At 39.3% G+C, this 21,407-nt stretch overlaps 1 protein-coding gene across 2 annotated transcripts in view; it reads left to right on the plus strand.

The window, feature by feature from the left end:
- DERA (deoxyribose-phosphate aldolase) overlaps nt 1-21,011 on the plus strand; it is a 118,474-nt gene extending 97,463 nt beyond the window's left edge. For both annotated transcript variants that reach the window (XM_027541436.1, XM_027541437.1), the window contains exons 7-9: nt 12,646-12,758; nt 17,302-17,451; nt 20,318-21,011. In XM_027541436.1, coding sequence (XP_027397237.1) covers nt 12,646-12,758; nt 17,302-17,451; nt 20,318-20,374 — 320 coding nt within the window. In that variant the 3' untranslated portion in view covers nt 20,375-21,011. The remainder of the gene's footprint in view (nt 1-12,645; nt 12,759-17,301; nt 17,452-20,317) is intronic.
- The last annotated feature ends 396 nt before the right edge of the window (nt 21,012-21,407 follow it).

Raw genomic sequence — 21,407 nt, forward strand, 5'->3', positions numbered from 1 at the left:
ACAAACAAACATTAAACCAGAGTTAGATATGGCAGATATGTTAGAATTATCAGAAAGAGAAATTTAAAGTAACCGTGACTGATATGTTAATGATCTTAATGGGCAAAGTAGACAACGTGAGGAATGATAGGTAATGTAAACAGAGAGATAGAAACCCTAAGAAATACTCAAAAGAAAAAGCAAGAAATCAAAAACACTGAAACAGAAATGAAGAATACCTTGTCAGGAGGCTGGATAGAACTGTGGAAAGAGTCAGTGACTATGAAGATGCATCAAAAGAAACCTCTTAAACTGAAATGCAAGGGAAAGAACAGGTGAAAAAAAAAAAAAAAAAAGAACATCCAAAAACTGTGCAATTTCAAAAGATGTGGCACATGTAACTGGAATAGTTGAAGAAGAAAGAGAAAATTGAGCAGACAACATATTTGAAGTAATGGTGGCCAAGAATTTTCCAAAATTAATGATAGATACCAAACTATAGATCCAGGAAGCTCACTCAGCGGAATAAATATCAGAAACAAGCAAACAAAAAACAGTATACTTAGATATGCATGTTCAGTTGCTCAGTTGTGTCTCACTGTTTGCAACCCCATGAGCTGTATCCCACCAGGTTCCTCTGTCCATGGGATTTTCCAGGCAAGAATACTGGAGTGGGTTGCCATTTCCTTTTACATAGGTATGTGAAAGTGAAAGTGAAGTTGCTCAGTAGTGTCCGACTCTTTGCGACCCCATGGACTGTAACCTACAAGGCTCCTCTGTCCATGAGATTTTCCAGGCAAGAAGACTGGAGTGGGTTGCCATTTCCTTCTCTAGGAGATCTTCCTGACTCAGGGATTGAACCCAGGTCTCCCACATTGTATGCAGACGCTTTACCATCTGCGCCACCAGGGAAGTTCCTTTACATAGGTATATGTTTATATAGTATTCACACTGAAGAAACCAAAGACATATAGAAAATTTCATAAAAAGCCAGAGAAAACAAAAAAGAAACAATTTCAATGGACTTCCATTGAAAACCATGTCAAAATAAAATGAAGTAAAGTATTGAAGGCAAAAAACTCCACCAATCTAAAACTCTATATTCAAAAAAATTATCCTTAAAAATCAAAGGGCTTAGACATATTAAAAACTGGGGGAAATCATTCCCAACAGATCTTCCCTATAGGATCAGATCAGATCAGTCGCTCAGTTGTGTCCGACTCTTTGCAACCCCATGAATCGCAGCATGCCAGGGCTCCCTGTCCATCACCAACTCCTGGAGTTCACTCAGACTCACGTCCATCGAGTCAGTGATGCCATCCAACCATCTCATCCTCTGTCGTCCCCTTCTCTTCTTGCCCCCAATCCCTCCCAGCATCAGAGTCTTTTCCAATGAGTCAACTCTTCGCATGAGGTGGCCAAAGTACTGGAGTTTCAGCTTTAGCATCATTCCCTCCAAAGAAATCCCGGGGCTGATCTCCTTCAGAATGGACTGGTTGGATCTCCTTGTAGTCCAAGGGACTCTCAAGAGTCTTCTCCAATACCACAGTTTAAAAGCATCAATTCTTCGGCGCTCAGCCTTCTTCACAGTCCAACTCTCACATCCATACATGACCACAGGAAAAACCATAGCCTTGACTAGATGGACCTTTGTTGGCAAAGTAATGTCTCTGCTTTTGAATATGCTATCTAGGTTGGTCATAACTTTCCTTCCAAAGAGTAAGAGTCTTTTAATTTCATGGCTGAAGTCACCATCTGTAGTGATTTTGGAGCCCCCCAAAATAAAGTCTGACACTGTTTCCACTGTTTCCCCATCTATTTCCCATGAAGTGATGGGACCGGATGCCATGATCTTCATTTTCTGAATGTTGAGCTTTAAGCCAACTTTTTCACTCTCCTCTTTCACTTTCATTAAGAGGCTCTTTAGTTCCTCTTCACTTTCTGCCATAAGGGTGGTGTCATCTGCATATCTGAGGTGATTGATATTTCTCCCGGCAATCTTGATTCCAGCTTGTGTTTCTTCCAGTCCAGCATTTCTCATGATGTACTCTGCATATAAGTTAAATAAACAGGGTGACAATATACAGCCTTGACATACTCCTTTTCCTATTTGGAACCAGTCTATTGTTCCATGTCCAGTTCTAACTGCTGCTTCCTGACCTGCATACAAATTTCTCAAGAGGCAGATCAGGTGGTCTGGTATTCCCATCTCTTTCAGAATTTTCCACAGTTTATTGTGATCCACACAGTCAAAGGCTTTGGCATAGTCAATAAAGCAGAAATAGATGTTTTTCTGGAACTCTCTTGCTTTTTCCATGATCCAGCAGATGTTGGCAATTTGATCTCTGGTTCCTCTGCCTTTTCTAAAACCAGCTTGAACATCAGGAAGTTCACGATTCATGTATTGCTGAAGCCTGGCTTGGAGAATTTTGAGCATTACTTTACTAGCATGTGAGATGAGTGCAATTGTGCGGTAGTTTGAGCATTCTTTGGCATTGCCTTTCTTTGGGATTGAAATGAAAACTGACCTTTTCCAGTCCTGTGGCCACTGCTGAGTTTTCCCAATTTGCTGGCATATTGAGTGCAGCACTTTCACAGCATCATCTTTCAGGATTTGAAATAGCTCAACTGGAATTCTATCACCTCCACTAGCTTTGTTCGTAGTGATGCTTTCTAAGGCCCACTTGACTTCACATTCCAGGATGTCTGGCTGTAGGTCAGTAATCACACCATCGTGATTATCTTGGTCGTGAAGATCTTTTTTGTACAGTTCTTCTGTGTATTCTTGCCATCTCTTCTTAATATCTTCTGCTTCTGTTAGGTCCATACCATTTCTGTCCTTTATCGAGCCCATCTTTGCATGAAACGTTCCTTTGGTATCTCTGATTTTCTTGAAGAGATCCGTAGTCTTTCCCATTCTGTTTTCCTCTATTTCTTTGCATGGATCGCTGAAGAAGTCTTTCTTATCTCTTCTTGCTATTCTTTGGAACTCTGCATTCAGATGTTTATATCTTTCCTTTTCTCCTTTGCTTTTCGCTTCTCTTCTTTTCACAGCTATTTGTAAGGCCTCCCCAGACAGCCATTTTGCTTTTTTGCATTTCTTTTCCATGGGGATGGTCTTGATCCCTGTCTCCTATACAATGTCACGAACCTCATTCCATAGTTCATCAGGCACTCTATCTATCAGATCTAGGCCCTTAAATCTATTTCTCACTTCCACTGTATAATCATAAGGGATTTGATTTAGGTCATACCTGAATGGTCTAGTGGTTTTCCCTACTTTCTTCAATTTAAGTCTGAATTTGGCAATCAGGAGTTCATGGTCTGAGCCACAGTCAGCTCCTGGTCTTGTTTTTGCTGACTGTATAGAGCTTCTCCATCTTTGGCTGCAAAGAATATACTCAATCTGATTTTGGTGTTGACCATCTGATGATGTCCATGTATAGAGTCTTCTCTTGTGCTGTTGGAAGAGGGTGTTTGTTATGACCAGTGCATTTTCTTGGCAAAACTCTATTAGTCTTTGCCCTGCTTCATTCCATATTCCAAGGCCAAATTTGCCTGTTACTCCAGGTGTTTCTTGACTTCCTACTTTTGCATTCCAGTCCCCTATAATGAAAAGGACATCTTTTTTGGGTGTTAGTTCTAAAAGGTCTTGGAGGTCTTCATAGAACCATTCAACTTCAGCTTCTTCAGCATTACTGGTTGGGGCATAGACTTGGATTACTGTGATATTGAATGGTTTGCCTTGGAAACGAACAGAGATCATTCTGTCGTTTTTGAGATTGCATCCAGGTACTGCATTTCAGACTCTTTGTTGACCATGATGGCCACTGCATTTCTCCTGAGGGATTCCTGCCTGCAGTAGTAGATATAACAGTCATCTGAGTTAAATTCACCCATTCCAGTCCATTTCAGTTCGCTGATTCCTAGAATGTCGACATTCACTCTTGCCATCTCTTGTTTGACCATTTCCAATTTGCCTTGATTCATGGACCTGACATTCCAGGTTCCTATGCAATATTGCTCTTTACAACATCGGACCTTGCTTCTATCACCAGTCACATCCACAGCTGGCTATTCTTTTTGCTTTGGCTCCATCCCTTCATTCTTTCTGGAGTTATTTCTGCACTGATCTCCAGTAGCATATTGGGCATCTACTGACCTGGGGGGTTTCTCTTTCAGTATCCTATCATTTTGCCTTTTCATACTGTTCATGGGGTTCTCAAGGCAAGAATACTGAAGTGGCTTGCCATTCCCTTCTCCAGTGGACCACATTCTGTCAGATCTCTCCACCATGACCTGCCCATCTTGGGTTGCACCATGGGCATGGCTTAGTTTCATTGAGTTAGACAAGGCTGTGGTCCTAGGGTGATTAGATTGACTAGTTTTCTGTGAGTATGGTTTCAGTGTGTTTGCCCTCTGATGCCCTCTGGCAACACCTACCATCTTACTCGGGTTTCTCTTACCTTGGGCGTGGGGTATCTCTTCACGGCTGCTCCAGCAAAGCGCAGCCATTGCTCCTTACCTTGGACGAGGGGTGTCTCCTCACCACCGCCCTTGCTGACCTTCAACGTGGGATAGCTCCTCTTCCCTATAAGAAATGTTAAAAATATTATTCTGGGAGTAGGAAATTATGTAAGTCAGAAACTCTGATTTACATTGAAAAAGAAAGAACATCAGAGAAAAAATAAGTGAAGGACAAAAATAAATTATTTTCTTTCTCAATTGATCTAAAAAATAACTGTTTAAAGTCGTGACAGTGATAGTATATTGGGTGATTATACCATTCAGTTCAGTTCAGTTGCTCAGTTGTGTCCAGCTCTTTGCGACCCCTTGGACTGCAGCACACCAGGCCTCCCTGTCCATCACCAACTCCTGGAGCTTACTCAAACTCATATCCATTGAGTCAGTGATGCCATCTAACCATCTCATCCTCCGTTGTCCCCTTCTCCTCTCAACTTCAATCTTTGCTAGCATCAGGGTCTTTTCAAATGAGTCAGCTCTTCGCATCAGGTAGCCAAAGTATTGGAGTTTCAGCTTCAACATCAGTCCTTCCAATGAACACTCAGGACTGATCTCCTTTGGGATGGACTAGTTGGATCTCCTTGCAGTCCAAGGGACTCTCAAGATGGGACTTCTCCAATACCACAGTTCAGAAGCATCGATTCTTTGGCACTCAGCTTTCTTTATAGTCCAACTCTCATATCCATACATGACTACTGGAAAAACCATAGCCTGACTAGACAGACCTTTGATGGCAAAGTAATGTCTCTGCTTTTGAATATGCTGTCTAGGTTGTACCATATGTATAAATGAAAATGAACTACAGCAGTGTTATAGGGGATAGGAGGGAAAAATTAGGAATACTTGGTTGAAAAATAACTGCAGTACTTATAGCAATATATAATGTTATTTGGAGGTAGATTTAGATTACTTAAAAATGTATATTGAAAGCTACAGGGCAACCACTAAAAAACATACAAAAGAAGTATAATTGATATGCTGAGAGGCGATAAAATGGAATCATATAAAATGTTCAGTTAAAGCCAGAGAAGGTAGGAAGAGTGTAACAATAAAAATACAACACATAGAAAAGTTATAATTAATTATAAAAATAAGACCCTACTGTATGTTGTTTGTAAGGAATCCACTTTAAATATAAAGACTTTGAAGGTTCAAACTAAAAGCTTGGAGGAACATATACCATGCTAACCTCAGAATAAGGGGTATTAATTTCAGACAAAAACTTCAGAAAAAGGAACGTTTTTAGGGATAAGTAAGGACATTGCATAAAAATAAAGGGGTTATTTCTCAAAGAAGACCTCCTGAACAATCCTAAACACATATACATCTAAAAACAGAGTATCAAAATCTGAGGCAAAATCTGGTAGAACTGAAAAGAGAAATAGACAAATCTATTATTATAACTGTACTTCATGACCTGTCTTTTAGTAGTGGATAGCTCAAGCAAGCAGAAGTATCAGCTAGGATGTAATTGACCTGAATAGCCGTATTAATCAAGTTGACATTTATAGAAAACTATCCAATAGCAGCAGAATACATATTTTCAAGTTCACATGGAACGCTCACCAAGAAAGGACACATCCTGGTTCTTAAAGCACACTTAAATGAATTTAAAAGAATAAACAATAGAAAGTATGTTCTTGGACTACAGTGAAACTAAATTAGACATCAATAGAAGAAAGACAGCTGAGAATTTCCCAAATAGTTGAAAATTAAGGTACTTCTAAATAACATTTGGTTCAAGACATTCTCAAAGGAAGTTTTTGAAATTTCTTTTTAATTAAATGGAAGTTAAAGTACAACTCATCAAAATTTGTAAAGTGTTGCAAAAGCAGAGCTTAGAAGGAAATTTTTAACTGCATGTGTTAGAGAGAAGAATGATCAAAAATCAATAATCTCAGCTTCTACCTTAGGACATACAAAGAGAAAGAACAACAATTTAAGCCTAAGGCAAGCAGAACAACAGAAATAAAATTTAGAACAGAAATGAAATTGAAAACAAAAACAATATAGAAAATTTGAAAATCCCAAAAGCTGGTACTTTGAAAATATCAATCAAATTGATAAAACTCTAGTTAGAATAACCAAGAATCAAAGAGAGAATGCTAATATCAGAAACAAGAGATCATTACTATTCCTATCATCATTAAAAAAAATAATAAAAGAATAGTATGAAGAACTCTTTGCCACAGTTTGATAATACAGATGGCTTAGATCAATTTCTTGAAAGATATAAATAACCAAAACTCACACTGAGAGAAATAGTCTGAATAGACCTATGGCTATTAATGATGTCATTTTAATTTTATTTTATAAAATATTTTAATGATAGTATATAGTAACAAATTTGCTTCTTTAATAATATAATATTTGATAATTTAATAATAATATATTTGATACTTTAATAAATTATTGAATAAATATTAAGCAAATTATTAAAGAAAATGTTTAAAACCTTCCAAAAAGGAAAGCACTAGCTTTTGATGGTTTAACTGATGAGTTGTACAAAACATTTAAGGAAGAAAATAATACTAGTTCTCCACAATCTCTTCTAGAAAGTAAAAGAGAGAGCACTCACTCTATAAGACTATCATTACCCAAATATCAGTTATGAGAAAGGAAAGCAATAGATGAATATTAACATTACTCATGAACATAGATGTGAAAGTTGTCCACAACGTAGTAGCAAAAATGAGTCCAATATATAAAAAGAATAATATACCACAGCCAACTGGGATTTACTCCAGGTGTGCAAGACTGATTCAATGTAATATAATCTACCATATCAATAAGCTAAAAAAGAAAAAAAATGTGTGCTAATATCAATTGGTACAATTAAAACATTTGATATATTCCAACACCTAATCCTAAGAAAATCTCTCAGCAAATTAGGAATAGAGAGGAACCCCCTCAGCTTGATAAAACATATCTACAAACAAACTTCAGCTAATATGCTGAGAAACTGGATGCTTTTTCCTTAAGACCCTTCTAAGAACAGGGATGGGTGTTCTTTCTCAGCATTCCTACTCAACATCTTACTGTAAGTCCTAGTTGGTGCAATAAGGCAAGAAAAGGAAAATCAATGTATAAAGATTGGAAAGTGTGGTAGGCTGATAAAGGCTCCCCAAAATAGATTTACATCCTCATCCCCAGAACCTGTGAACATTACCTTTTTTTTGGTGGGGAGAGCCTTTGCAGATGTGTTTAAATTAAGGATTTTGAAATAACATTACTATTCCGGCTTATCCAAGTGGGCTCAAAATGTCATCCTATATACTCTGGGTTGGGAAGATCCCCTGTAGTAGAAAATGGCAACCCACTCCAGTATTCTTGCCTGGAAAATTCCACAGACAGAAGAGCCTGCTGGGCTATGGACCACAGGGTTGCAGAGAGCCAGACACAACTGAGCACTCATGCACACGCATGCCCTTATAAGCGAAAGGCAAAGTAGTATTAAGCTTACCTACAGAAGGGAAGGTAATATGCAGATGGACACAGAGCTTGGAGTAATGCAGGCAAGGAATGCTGGAAGCTATAAGAAGTCAAAGAGGCAAGGAAGATGTTCTCTTGAGAGCCTCCACAGGGAAGACAGCCCTGCTGACTCCTTGATTTTGGACTTCTGGCCTCCATAACATTGAGAATAAATTTTGGTTGCTTTGAGCCACCTAGTTTGTTATAATTTGTTATAACAATCACAAGAAATTAATACAAGAAGAAAGGTATAAAAACTGTCTCTCTGTGTAGATGACATGACTGTTTATGGAGAAAATCCCTCCAAAACAACAGAAGCTACTAAGTGAGTTTACCAAGGTTGCATGATATAAGTTTAATATACAAAGGTCTGTTTCTTTCCTATTTACTGTAATGGACAATTAGAATTTGAAATTTAAGAAAAACTGATTACAATAGTAACCCATAATTGAAATAGGTGTAATCTAATCTAACAACATATGCCCATGATTATATGCATACTTGTTAGATTGCCAAAAATTGACACCAATCACTCATGAAGATACAGAGCAACAGGAACTCTTATTCATTATTGTTGGGAATGAAAAATGGTATAACTACTTTGCAGGAAAATTTGGCAGTTTTTTCCAAGGCTAAATATGGTCTTACTGTAAAATCTAGCAATTACTCTCGTTATTTACTCAACTGATTTGAAAATTGCTTATGTGCACACAAAGACCTGTATATGAATGTTTATAGCAACTTTACTCATAATTGCCAAAAGTGAAAACAACTAAGATATCCTTGGATAGATGAATGGATAAACAAATGGTGGAACAACCATGCAATAGAATACTATTCATCAATAAAAAGAAGTGAACTATGAAGCCAGAATCTACAACAATAGGAAGTGATTATTAATATGTACCCTTGATAGCCTCTCTTCTGCGATGAAGAATTTAGATGATATCCAATACTGGTTTTTTAAAAATAATTTTATTTATTTATTTTTGGCTCTGCTGGGTCTTCATTGCTATGCATGCTTTTCTCTAGTTGCAGAGAGTGTGGGGCTGCTCTTTATTGTAGTTTTTGGGCGTCTCATTGCAGTGGCTTCATAGGCTCTAGGGCGTGCAGAGGAGAAGGCACTCCACTCCAGTGTTCTTGCCTGGAGAATCCCAGGGACGGTGGAGCCTGGTGGGCTGCTGTCTATGGGGTCGCACAGAGTCGGACACGACTGAAGCGACTTAGCAGCAGCAGCAGCAGCAGGGCGTGCAGGCTTCAGTAGTTGCAGTTCCTGGGCTTGAGAGCACAGTCTCAATAATTGTGATGCCTGGGCTTAGTTGCTCCTCAGCATGTGAGATCTTCCTGGAACAGGTATTGAACCTGTGTCTCCTGCACTGGCAGGTGGATTCTTAACCACTGAGCCACCAGGGAAGCCTTGTATCCAATATGGTACCCAAAGCCTTCTAGTGAATCAGAAGACACTGACACCTATTAGGAAAACACATCTTGGTATCAGTGTGAATCTTTGCTGATGTTCTTTTACATGTATTTTCTGGCTTTCATTTCTTTTCTCTGCTTGTTATTTCTGATATTGTAGGGGCCAGGTATTGGTTCTCTAGTCCCATTCATTCATTCATCCATCAACTTAGTACATGCCTACTTCAGGGCCTTTGCACTTGCCGTTTCCTTCCTTGTGATGCTCTTTTCAAAGATTCCTTTCATCTGTCTCTGGATTTCACTCATCAGAAATACTTTTATGATGACTGTTTAATTACAGCTGTCTCTCCCCACCTCCATCACTTTCTTGTTCATTACATTGCATTACTTTTCTTCATCGCACTTACCTCCACCTGGCCTTCATTCATTCATTCAGTCAGTTCAGTCACTCAGTCATGTCCGACTCTTTGCAACCCCATGGACTGCAGCACGCCAGGCCTCCCTGTCCATCACCAACTCCCGGAGTTTACTCAGACTCTTGTCCATTGAGTCAGTGATGCCATCCAACTGTCTCATGCTCTGTCGTCCCCTTCTCCTGCCTTCAATCTTTCCCAGGATCAGGGTCTTTTCAAATGAGTCAGTTCTTCGCATCAGGTGGCCTTCATTATGTGTTTATTTATTTATTGTCTTTTTCTTCTCGAGAATCTAGTCACAAGGGCAGGAACTTTGTGTACCGGTCTGTTCCCAGCAGGTAGGACAGAATGCAGCCCATAATAAGCTCCCAGTAAATACTTCTTGATTAATGCGGGCATGAAAGGCGCATCTCCATTTCTTCCAGTGGGCCTTCAGGTCCAAAGGAAAGAAAGTTTCTGATGACCTGATTGGGTAGATCAGAATTCTCATAGTTCTTACACAGATTGCAGCCCTACCTAGGTCCCTGCTCCATTTTGGTTTGTATAACATTGATAATTTTCAGAATCCTTTCATAGAGACTGTCTCTTTTGATTACTTTTATAACACTATGAGGCAAGTAAGGATTTCCAGACATATTTTATAAATGAGAAAGGTGAGGTGATGGAATTTGCAAGGTAAATGTCAGCCAGAGCTAGAAACCAGATTTCCTGACTTCTGGCTTATCAAGTGATTACACGGGATTTATGCTGCATCTCCACCTGCTCCTTGAATGTACGCTTTTGAGGGAAAGAGCTTGAATGATTTGTGTTTATATTTTCTGCTGTGCCTTTCATATTGTACTTACTCAAGGTGTGTCGATTTGAACTTCTCTATCCACAGAGTCTTCCTGGAAGTGTCTTGTTCCCTTGAAACTAGAGGGGGAAGTTTTGACCACTTCTTTCTTCTACTTCTTTTGACCACTTGATGGACCTTGGGAGAATCTCAGAGATTAGTAGATTACAAATGATTTCACAGATTCCGTGGGTGTGGGCCATAAATTGCCCAGGAATCATCTGGGAATCTAATTTCTATTCAGATTATAATTTAATTGGTTCAGTGTAGGATCCGAAGGTCTGTGTTTTTAACAAGCTCTCTGGTAGTGACTGTGATGCTGAGCTGTGGTCCACAGAACAGTTTGAGGGTAGATTACCACATGGAGGATGGACCCTGTGTCTGACTGTGTGACCCTCATTAAGTTTTTTGGAGGCACTGTAGCAAATGGGTTAAATTCTATTGCTTTCATTAGAATTCTTCCTCCCTCACTTACTGTTTGACCTCAAGCAAGTTACTTTCCTTTCAGTTCAGTTCAGTCGCTCAGTTGTGTCCAACTCTGTGACCCCATGGACTGCAGCATGCCAGACCTCCCTGTCCGTCACCAATTCCCAAAGATTACTCAAACTCATGTCCACTGAATCAGTGATGCCATCCAACCATCTCATCCTCTGTCGTCCCCTTCTCCTCCCGCCTTCAATCTTTCCCAGCATCAGTTCTTTGCATCAGGTGGCTAGAGTATTGGAATTTCAGCTTCAGCTTCAGTCCTTCCAATGAATATTCAGAACTGATTTCCTTTAGGATGGACTGATTGGATCTCCTTGCAGTCCAAGGGACTCTCAAGAGTCTTCTGCAACACCACAGATCAAAAGCATCAGTTCTTTGGCGCTCAGCTTTCTTTATAGTCCAACTCTCACATCCATACATAACTACTGGAAAAACCATAGCCTTGACTAGATGGACCTTTGTTGGCAAAGTCATGTCTCTGCTTTTTAATATGCTGTCTAGGTTGGTCGTAACTTTTCTTCCAAGGAGTAAGCGTCTTTTAATTTCATGGCTGTAGTCACCATTTCCTCCTTAAAAATAGGGATCATATTAGTACTTAATGCATACAGTTATTGTGCGGATTGAGTCAATACTTGTAAATCACTAGAATAGTGCATAGTACCCAGTGACTCTTAACTATTACTCTCCTTTCTTTGTCTCCTTGTGCTATTTTGTTAAATTACATCATTAGGTTGAAGATATGTTTGAAAGACAGGAAGTTGTTTAAAATATTTGCAAGTTGAAAATATGTGGTGTCTTTCGTGAAAGTCACAGTCTAGTTGGAAGACAGCTTTTGTTAAGAAACAATGCAGCAGACATCAGCTAGTGATGATTCTCCTTGTATTGTCACATCTGTACTGTGCACTTTCTACCGCACATAAGAAGATGAGGGGAAAATGAGTAAGCCCTCCAGTTTTGTAGTAGTGTGATGCTAAGCATAGGGCAAAAAATTGTTTCTATTTCTCTCAGTTTTCCATTAAATAAACCAACTTGGTTTTAGTTGATGATATGGAAATGTAGACACAAGAGCCCCAGGGGTCTGGAAGAATCCATTTGATGCCTAATTTAATTAATTTTATAGTAAGAGGAACTTGGGAGACTCAGGAGACATGGGTTAGATCCCTGGGTCAGGAAGATCTCCTGGAGCAGGAAATGGCAACCCACTCCAGTATTCTTGCCTGGAGAAACGCATGGACAGAGAAGCCTGGTGGGCTATGGTCCATGGGGTCACAAAGAGTCAGACGTGACTTAGCGACTGAGCATACACACAAAGTAGGAGGAAAAAAATATATGGACAGAATGACTTTAAAGAGAGATTTGATTTTAGTTTTTCAAATAATTGATGAAAAATAAATTCCTCAGGGGAAAAAAAGGTACATGACTTGCTCCTTCCACTGACTCAAAAGTGAAAAAAAAATTAAGTGTTTTAATTAATAAATTTAAAAAATTGATATGGAGTTTTTCTTCCTCTTTTTTTTTTAGGATCAGATTTTATTAAGACCTCTACGGGAAAAGAAACAGTAAATGCTACCTTTCCAGTAGCTATAGTTATGCTTCGGGCCATTAGAGATTTCTTCTGGAAAACTGGAAACAAGGTATTTTATTGCCTGCAAATCTTTCTTCCTTCTGAGTAAAGATGATGTTATTTATAATACTAGTCACAGCCACTATAGTGTCTTTATATGCAGATGCTGTGAATGCATTCCCTTTATTAAGATAAATGTTTAATTTACCTTTCATGACAAAAGAATACATTCACGGGGAAAGAATGTGTGATTCATAGAAAAGTGAGGGTGAGTGAGGGAGTTGGTAGGTGTGATCAAGATGTAAACTCACTTTACATCCTTTTATTAACCGAAGACAATGTTATCACTGACAGGAGATTCCTAAATGGGTTCTTTAACGAACTAATTCTGCCACAACACAGAGGCTTTCTGCTAAGGCGTTGGCCGGCGAAAACAGGTTAATGCAGAAATTAAACTTCCTTGAGGAATGGAAAGAATTGCAGAGTAACATTTATTGAATGATAAGCTGTGGTGGCGATATGAAAAGTATGCAATATAATGGGAAATAATCTTTTCCTGTCATTATTGAAGGACACACATAAATTGGTTTTTCTGTTGGGAAACCCCCGGTCCAGAAAAACTTATTACTTTTAATAATATGAGGTGAAGAGAAAATTCTCGAGGAGATGAACTTATTAAACAAAATAATGAAATGCTGTGAAACAGCAGGGAAAAGGTAGCTAGACGTTATATAGCTCTTGAATTAAATATCCATTTTTGCGTTTTATGGCAGTCAGATGTGCTCTTTGGAAGACTGTTAAGCTGAGGAGGGTATATGCTCGCTTTTGTCAGCTTTTCGAAAAATAATACATATTTTTTGAAACATATGAATTTAAAAGGAAAAAATGCGTATGAGGTGTTTTTTTTTTAAAAATGAGTTTGGATTTTCCTTTTCACTTCAAGTTGCTTGTTTAGCTGCAAATTATCTCAAAGGATTACTTTTTTTTTTTTACATCATGGGAGAGAAAGGTAATTTTTTTTTAAAATGAGACTTTGCCTTCACGAAAGGCATCTTTTAAAACCAATCTCTTGATGTCTGCTGAATAGAAACCAAAAAAAGAACTTTAATCCTTTGCCAGCTGGGATGTGATGACTTTATATGTGACTGTATTTCAGTTTATTTTGGAATCGGAGACCTTTCTTAGAAAGTACCTAGGTTTAAGGGGAGATGAACTCCTTCCAGAATTTTTCCTTCAGAATACCTTTATATCTTAAAAGTGTACAAATAGGATAAATATCTACTGTGACCGACATAGGAAAGTTGACTTAACTTGAGTAACCTCTACTTGGTAGCCTTTTTGCAATGATCCGAATTTAAAAACAATTTTTTTTTTTTAAAGAAAGGCTGTAAATATGAGAACTCTAGCTTCGGGACCCTCAAATGAGATCACCACCATTCACTAGACCTGGGGTAACTCTCAGCCAAAAAACATTCCAACAGATGCAAAGTTGTTTTTTTTTTTTAAGAATTTTTTGATGTGGGCCATTTTTAAAAAGTCTGTATTGAATTTGTTGCAATATTGCTTCTGTTTTGTTTTGATTTTTTTTGGCTGTGAGGCATATGGAATCTTAGCTCCCTCACCAGGGATTGAACCCTCAGCTCCTACATCAAAAGGCAAAATCTTAACCACTGGACTGCCAGGGATGTACTGATGTGAAGTTTTTTATACTTCAAATGCCTGGGCCCTCACCCCTGGCAGCCCTGGGTCAGGGACAGTCCTCAGGCATCTCTACGTTCATAAACTCTGTGATGGTGTTTAGTTACTCAGGTGATCTGACTCTTTGCAACCCCATGGACTGTATCCCACCAGGCTCCTCTGTCTGTGGGATTTCCCAGGCAAGAATACTGAAGTGGGGTGCCATTTCCTTTTCCAGGTGATCTTCCTGGTCCAGAGATTGAACCCGTGTCTCCTGCACTGGCAGGTGGATTTTTTACCATCGAGCTACACAGAGAAGCCCTCGTATGCTCCACAGTTGGGGCTAAAATTCTCCACTGGGCACCCAGTCCTGTATTGTTTTTAACAAGCATTCATTGACTCACTCATTGAGCCATTATCTTAAAAGTGAACACGTCCCTTCCTGAAAGAACACTTACACAAGAATTTTTCAATAAAAATTTTACCTGTTCAATGATCTAGATCAGGGTAGAAAGGGAGGAACAGTTTGCTGTCTCTCATGATTTTCTTTTTAACTCTATTGCCCCTTTCCTTAGCTGATAAAAGTTCATCCTGGTTTTACTGAGAAGCAGGTAGAAGTCAGTTCATATTCATCTGGATCACATTTGACTTCACAAAGAAAGGACCCATGTGTGTAGCTGCAAATCAGGGGCATTTTCTCCTAGTGTTGAAAAGTGTTGCCAAGCTGTCCAGGCAGCCCTTAGACGTGAAGCTTCCACATCATTGATTTAAGGGCTGTTTTAAAATGTAATAGGTTGCCTTCCAGACCATGATTAGTGTCACTCTTGAGAAGCAGAGATTTGATATTTTATAACCGATTTCATTGCAGATTTATGTTTTCCATATTCTCTCCCTTAAAAAAAGACAGGATAAACTTACGCTAGAAACTCTGTTTCAAAGCATTGCCAAATAGACTTGCTGATACAACAGAATTATATAGAAAAATCTGTGTGCAGTACTGCCTAATTGACAGAAAATGCTCCTATGATTAACATGTATGCTAATATCAGCTCACTGATTTTTTTTTTCTTTTTTGCCTTATCTCAATAAATAGCTTCCCTCCACTTACCTCTCCCACCCTCACCTCCCCTTACTCTTACAAGGTCACCTGGGCTCCAGAGTGATAGGCAGATGTAGTTAGAATCTCTGTGTGGCTGTTGCTTAGCTGTGTGACATGTGACCGAGGCAGGGAAACTTAGGGGACTTCTGCCAATGTTCCCGTGAGGACTGACGAGGTCTGAACTAAACCAGTGGAACCGGTTTAGAACAGTTGAGAGGAAAGTGGGTGTGTGTATGGAGAGTTGAGAGGAAAGCGTTTGTGTGTATGGAGAGTTGAGAGGAAAGCGTGTGTGTGTATGGAGAGGGATTCAGAGGGTGGGCTTGGTGAGACTTGACTGTTGGTCGTTGGATGTGGTGTGGTGAGGAAAATGGGGGAGGCCGGTTTAGCTAGAAGTTTCTAGCTTGGGTTTATTGACCTGAAGCAAGTAGACTGCCAGCTATTTCTCCAGCAAAGATGGATTTACTGGGGATCAGTGAACATGGCGAGCCACATGCAACTCCCTGCAGGGCAAGGGAAGAAGAATGCTTGAGAGGAAAAGGATGATGGGAGGTATAGTAAAGAAGGAGTCTGGGACTATTCACAGACTGAGTCCTTACCAGGAAAGAAGAGTCTCTCTTCTTCCTGTTATCCGGGAGTAAGCGCCTGCAACTCTATTAAATTGAGGTTTCCTTTTCTTTCTTTTTAAAAAAAATTTATTTGGCTGCATTAGGTCTTAGTCTCAGCATAGGGCAACTTTCCTTGTGGCGAATGGGCTCAGTAGTTGCAGAAACGCAGGATGTGGGGTCTTAGGATGAGGGATCAAAACCATGTCCCCTGATTTAGAGGGCAGACTTTTAATGACAGGACCACCAGGGAAGTCCCTAATTGAGGTTTCTGTTTATTCATTTTTTTATAGGCTGATAATGGACCATATACTTATTGTGTCCCTTCTCTGGCATTCTGTTAGCAACAACCACCCCTCTGACATTCCCCCTCACTGGTGCTCCCCAGCAGAGCAGCCAAACTCTTGAGTGGTCAAATGTGTGAGCTTCAGTCCTTGGGCTTTGGGTATTTACTCTATCGGATAGTCAACTTCTTAGAAGAGTATTTCTAGAAAAGCAGGTTTTACTGTATATAGGACACATCTATCCTGTTCTAATGGACTCAGGGACATCATTTGTAAACATCAGATACTGGCTGAATTGCACTATTGGTGGTCACCTGCAGAGACTGCTGAAGTATGAAGGGCCCCTACACTGTCTTTCTCTCCTGTGCTTATTTAGCTGTTTGGCTGTTTTATGCAGCTCGGTCTACTGACAACTTAAAAGTCCCTGTAGTTAAGTTGATTAAAATAACTGTCACCTGTCCTTGGTGGTTCCGTGGTTTGGTTAGTACAGCCTCACTGATTCTTCTCATTTTAAACCCATGAATGTATCTTTTGCAGCTCAGATTGAAGGGCCAAAAGGTGTACATTCCCCTGGCCTCCTGATAGAAATGGAGAATGAACGGGCTCTTGTGTTATGTTTTCCTGTTTATTGACACCTCTCTTGTTTATCCCAGGTTCACAGCTACAGTCTAGATGGTTAAGGCTTATGACTTTCCAGCAAGTGAAATGTTAATGAGGGTTATTAACTCTCATTAGTGTCTCCTTGGAAGCAGTGACATTCTTCCCATTAATCTTGGAAAAGTCATTTTGTCCTGTGAATGGGCTTGAGTCAGTGCTCTGAGTGCTGGGGGAAGTGAAATAGGCTTTAGAAAAGAGAGAGAGGATGGAGACCCAGTATTAATGCAAGACCAGTTTTTAAAGCAACACAGTAACAATACTAAGCATTGTTCTCTTTCCCTTGTCCTCTTTCAGGTAGGCTTTAAACCGGCCGGAGGCATCCGCAGTGCGAAGGACTCCCTTGTGTGGCTCTCTCTCATAAAGGAGGAGCTGGGAGACGAGTGGATGAAGCCTGAACTCTTTCGAATAGGTGCCAGCACTCTACTTGCCGACATTGAGAGGCAGGTGAGGAGCAGCAGCCCGCTGTCCTTGGAACACCTGACAAATATTTTTAAGAAAGAAATAAAAAGTCACTTGTTTAAAGAGGACTTACAGATGGACAATGCACAAATGGAAAGGTGCTCAACATCACTAATCATTAGAGAAATGAGATCAAAGCTACAGCGAGGTATCTTGTCACACTGGTCAGAATCAGTTCAGTTCAGTTCAGTCGTTCAGTTGTGTCCGACTTCTTGCGATCCCATGGACTGCAGCCCGCCAGGCCTCTCTGTCTGTCACCAACTCCCAGAGTTTACTCAAACTCCTGTCCATAGAGTTGGTGGTGCCATCCAACCATCTCATCCTCTATCGTCCCCTTCTCCTCCCGCCTTCAGTCTTTCCCAGCATCAGGATCTTTTCAAATGAGTCAGTTCTTTGCATCAGGTGGCCAAAGTATTGGAGTTTCAGCTTCAACATCAGTCCTTCCAATGAATATTCAATACTGATTTCCTTTAGGATGGACTGGTTGGATCTCCTTGCAGTCCAAGGGACTCTCAAGAGTCTTTTCCAACACCACAGATCAAAAGCATCAGTTCATTGGCTCTCATCTTTCTTTATAGTCCAACTCTCATATCTATACATGACTACTGGAAAAACCATAACTTTGACTAGATGGACCTTTGTTGGCAAAGTAATGTCTCTAATATGCTATCTAGATTGGTCATAACTTTCCTTCCAAGGAGTAAGCGTCTTTTAATTTCATGGCTGCAGTCACTATTTGCAGTGATTTTGGAGCCCAGAAAAATAAAGTCTGCCACTGTTTCCCCATATATTTGCCATGAAGTGATGGGACCAGATGTTATTATCTTAGTTTTCTGAATGTTGAGCTTTTAAGCCAACTTTTTCACTCTCCTCTTTCACTTTCATCAAGAGGCTTTTTAGTTCTTCTTCACTTTCTGCTATAAGGGTGGTGTCATTTGCGTATATGAGGTTATTGATATTTCTCCCAGCAATCTTGATTCTAGCTTGTGTTTCTTCCAGTCCAGCGTTTCTCATGATGTACTCTGCATTTAAGTTAAATAAGCAGGATGACAGTATACAGCCTTGACATACTCCTTTTCCTATTTGGAACCAGTCTGTTGTTCCATGTCCAGTTCTAACTGTTGCTTCCTGACCTGCATACAGATTTCTCAAGAGGCAGATCAGGTGGTCTGGTATTCCCATCTCTTTCAGAATTTTTCACAATTTATAGTGATCCACACAGTCAAAGGCTTTGGCATAGTCAATAAAGCAGAAATAGATGTTTTTCTGGAACTCTCTTGCTTTTTTAGTGATCCAGCAGATGTTGGCAATTTGATCTCTGGTTCCTCTGCCTTTTCTAAAACCAATTTGAACATCTGGAAGTTCACGATTCATGTATTGCTGAAGCCTGGCTTCGAGAATTTTGAGCATTACTTTACTGGCGTGTGGGAAGAGTGCAATTGTGCGGTAGTTTGAGCATTCTTTGGCATTGCCTTTCTTTGGGACTGGAATGAAAAGTGACCTTTTCCAGTCCTGTGGCCACTGCTGCGTTTTCCAAATGTGCTGGCATATTGAATGCAGCGCTTTGACAGCATCATCTTTTAGGATTTGAAATAGTTTAACTGGAATTCCATCACCTCCACTAGCTTTGTTCAATGTGATGCTTCTTAAGGCCCACTTGACTTCACATTCCAGGATATCTGGCTCTAGGTGAGTGATCACACCATTGTGATTATCTGGGTCATGAAGATCTTTTTTGTATAGTTCTTCTGTGTATTCTTGCCATTATCAAAAGTGGCCATCATCAAAAAATCTACAAATAAATGCTGGAGAGGGTGTGGAGTAAAGGGAACCCTGCTACACTGTTGGAGGGAATGTAAATTTGTATAGCCGCTGTGGAAAACACTGTGGAGGTTCCTTAAAAAAAGTGAAAATAGAGCTACCATATTGTCTAACAATCCCAGTCCTGGGCATTATATCCAGAGAAAACACTAATTTAAAAACATACATGCACACTGATGTTCATAGCAGCCCTATTTACAGTAGCCAGGTCATGGAAGTAACCTAAATGTCCATTGACAGAGGAATGGACAAAGAAGACATGTGTGTGTGTGTGTGTGTGTGTGTGTGTATTTAATATGCAATAGAATCTTACTCAGCCATTAAAAAAGCATGAAATAATGCTATTTGAAGCAATGTGGATCTACTGGGAAATTATTATACTTGGTGAAGTAGGTCAGATAGAGAAGGACAAATATTTTATGAAATCACTTATATGTGGAATCTAAGAAAATAGTATAAATGAACCTATTTACAAAACAGAAATAGTCTTACAACTTAGAAAACAAACTTTTTAGTTTCTAAAGGGGAAAGGGGAGGGGGAGGAGGGGGTAATGTACAAGTTTGAGATTAACAGATACAAACTACTATCCATGAAATGGATTAGAAACTAGGATTTACTGTATAGCACAGGGAACTGTATTCAATATCTTGTAATAACCTATAATGGAAAATAATCTGAAGAAGAATATATTTGTGTGTGTGTGTATATATATATATATGTCACTTTGCTGTATGCCTGAAGCTAACACACCATTGTAGGTCAACTTCAATTTTTCTCTTTTAAAAAGGCATTTATTGGACTGTGAGAACAAAGAGATGAAAACTCAGTTCATTGACCTCATCATACCCCACCTGCCTTCTTCCAAGCAAACTTCCACCTAAAGTAAAGTTGGAAGGAGATTCTGCTGAAGTACATAACAGTGGGGCTTCATAATGAAATATTAACTAAAATCATTATGTAATAGTGTCATTATTAATTGATATGAATAGGAATATAATAACTGATGACTAAACTCTGCTTTCCCTACAGATTTACCATCACGTGACTGGAAGATACGCAGCCTACCATGACCTCCCCATGTCTTAGATCATCAACAAATTCCAAAAACGTCCTTTGCAACAATGTGTAAAAATTATCTATGTGATTGCTAAAATTATTTAATGAAAAAATGGGGGGATAGATAACTTCCCCCCTGCCCTTAAAATTTCCATTGAATTTTGCTTAAAGAATGAATGGAAAAAAACCAACTAATCTACACATGGTCCCCATTTCAGGCATATCTGAAATGATCTGAATTACTATATCTCCAGGGTTAATTTTGCAAAGGTTTTCTCTTAAAGAACTCTGAGTAAAATGTTAATGATAGCTTTGATAATGTTAAATTCTAAGGGAGCAAATATTGACTTGCCCAAGAACCACTATGTGGCAAAAGAAAATGAAGCACCCCGAACTTCCCTTGCTCTTCCAAACTACTTCAGGACTAATTTCCTAATCACTCAGCACGAATTTCCTGCCATGGTAATTTGTCTTTAATTTTCACAACAGAAATGCTCTTTTACTAATTGTTTTGCTAATGAAATATCTGTCATTTTATATGAAACTATGGATATCATTGAATATTTTTAATGAAAACATTCCTATCGTTTATTAAAAAAACTTTAAATTGTAGTAATACGTAGGGAAAAGTTAATCTATTAAACTTAAAAAGAGATTTTATCCATGACTTTCTAAGTCTCTCTAGTACAGTCCTTGTGTCTTTGTCTAGATAGAGCACCTGTGTACATTATTAACAAGTACCACTTACGTCTTATACTCTGAAACTTTTTCCTGGGAGAGTGAACAGGAAAGAAACAGCAGACCCTAACATAGTACTTAGTATGTGTGAAGCTCTTTATGTATATCAATTTACTTTAGCCTTTATTTAATCTCTTGGTATAGTAAGGTTAATATAGTAAGGTTTTGAATCCTCACAACAGTCAGTATTGATGCTATCATCCTTTTGTGCAGATTAGGGACTGAGGAACAGAGAGCTTAAGCAACTTGCCAAAGGTCACAGAGCTCAGAATTAGCAGAGGCAGGAATCAATCCCAGGGAGACAGTATGGCTCCTGAGTCTGTGC

Source organism: Bos indicus x Bos taurus, chromosome 5 (genome assembly GCF_003369695.1).
Source record: "Bos indicus x Bos taurus breed Angus x Brahman F1 hybrid chromosome 5, Bos_hybrid_MaternalHap_v2.0, whole genome shotgun sequence".
Lineage (NCBI taxonomy): Eukaryota > Metazoa > Chordata > Mammalia > Artiodactyla > Bovidae > Bos > Bos indicus x Bos taurus.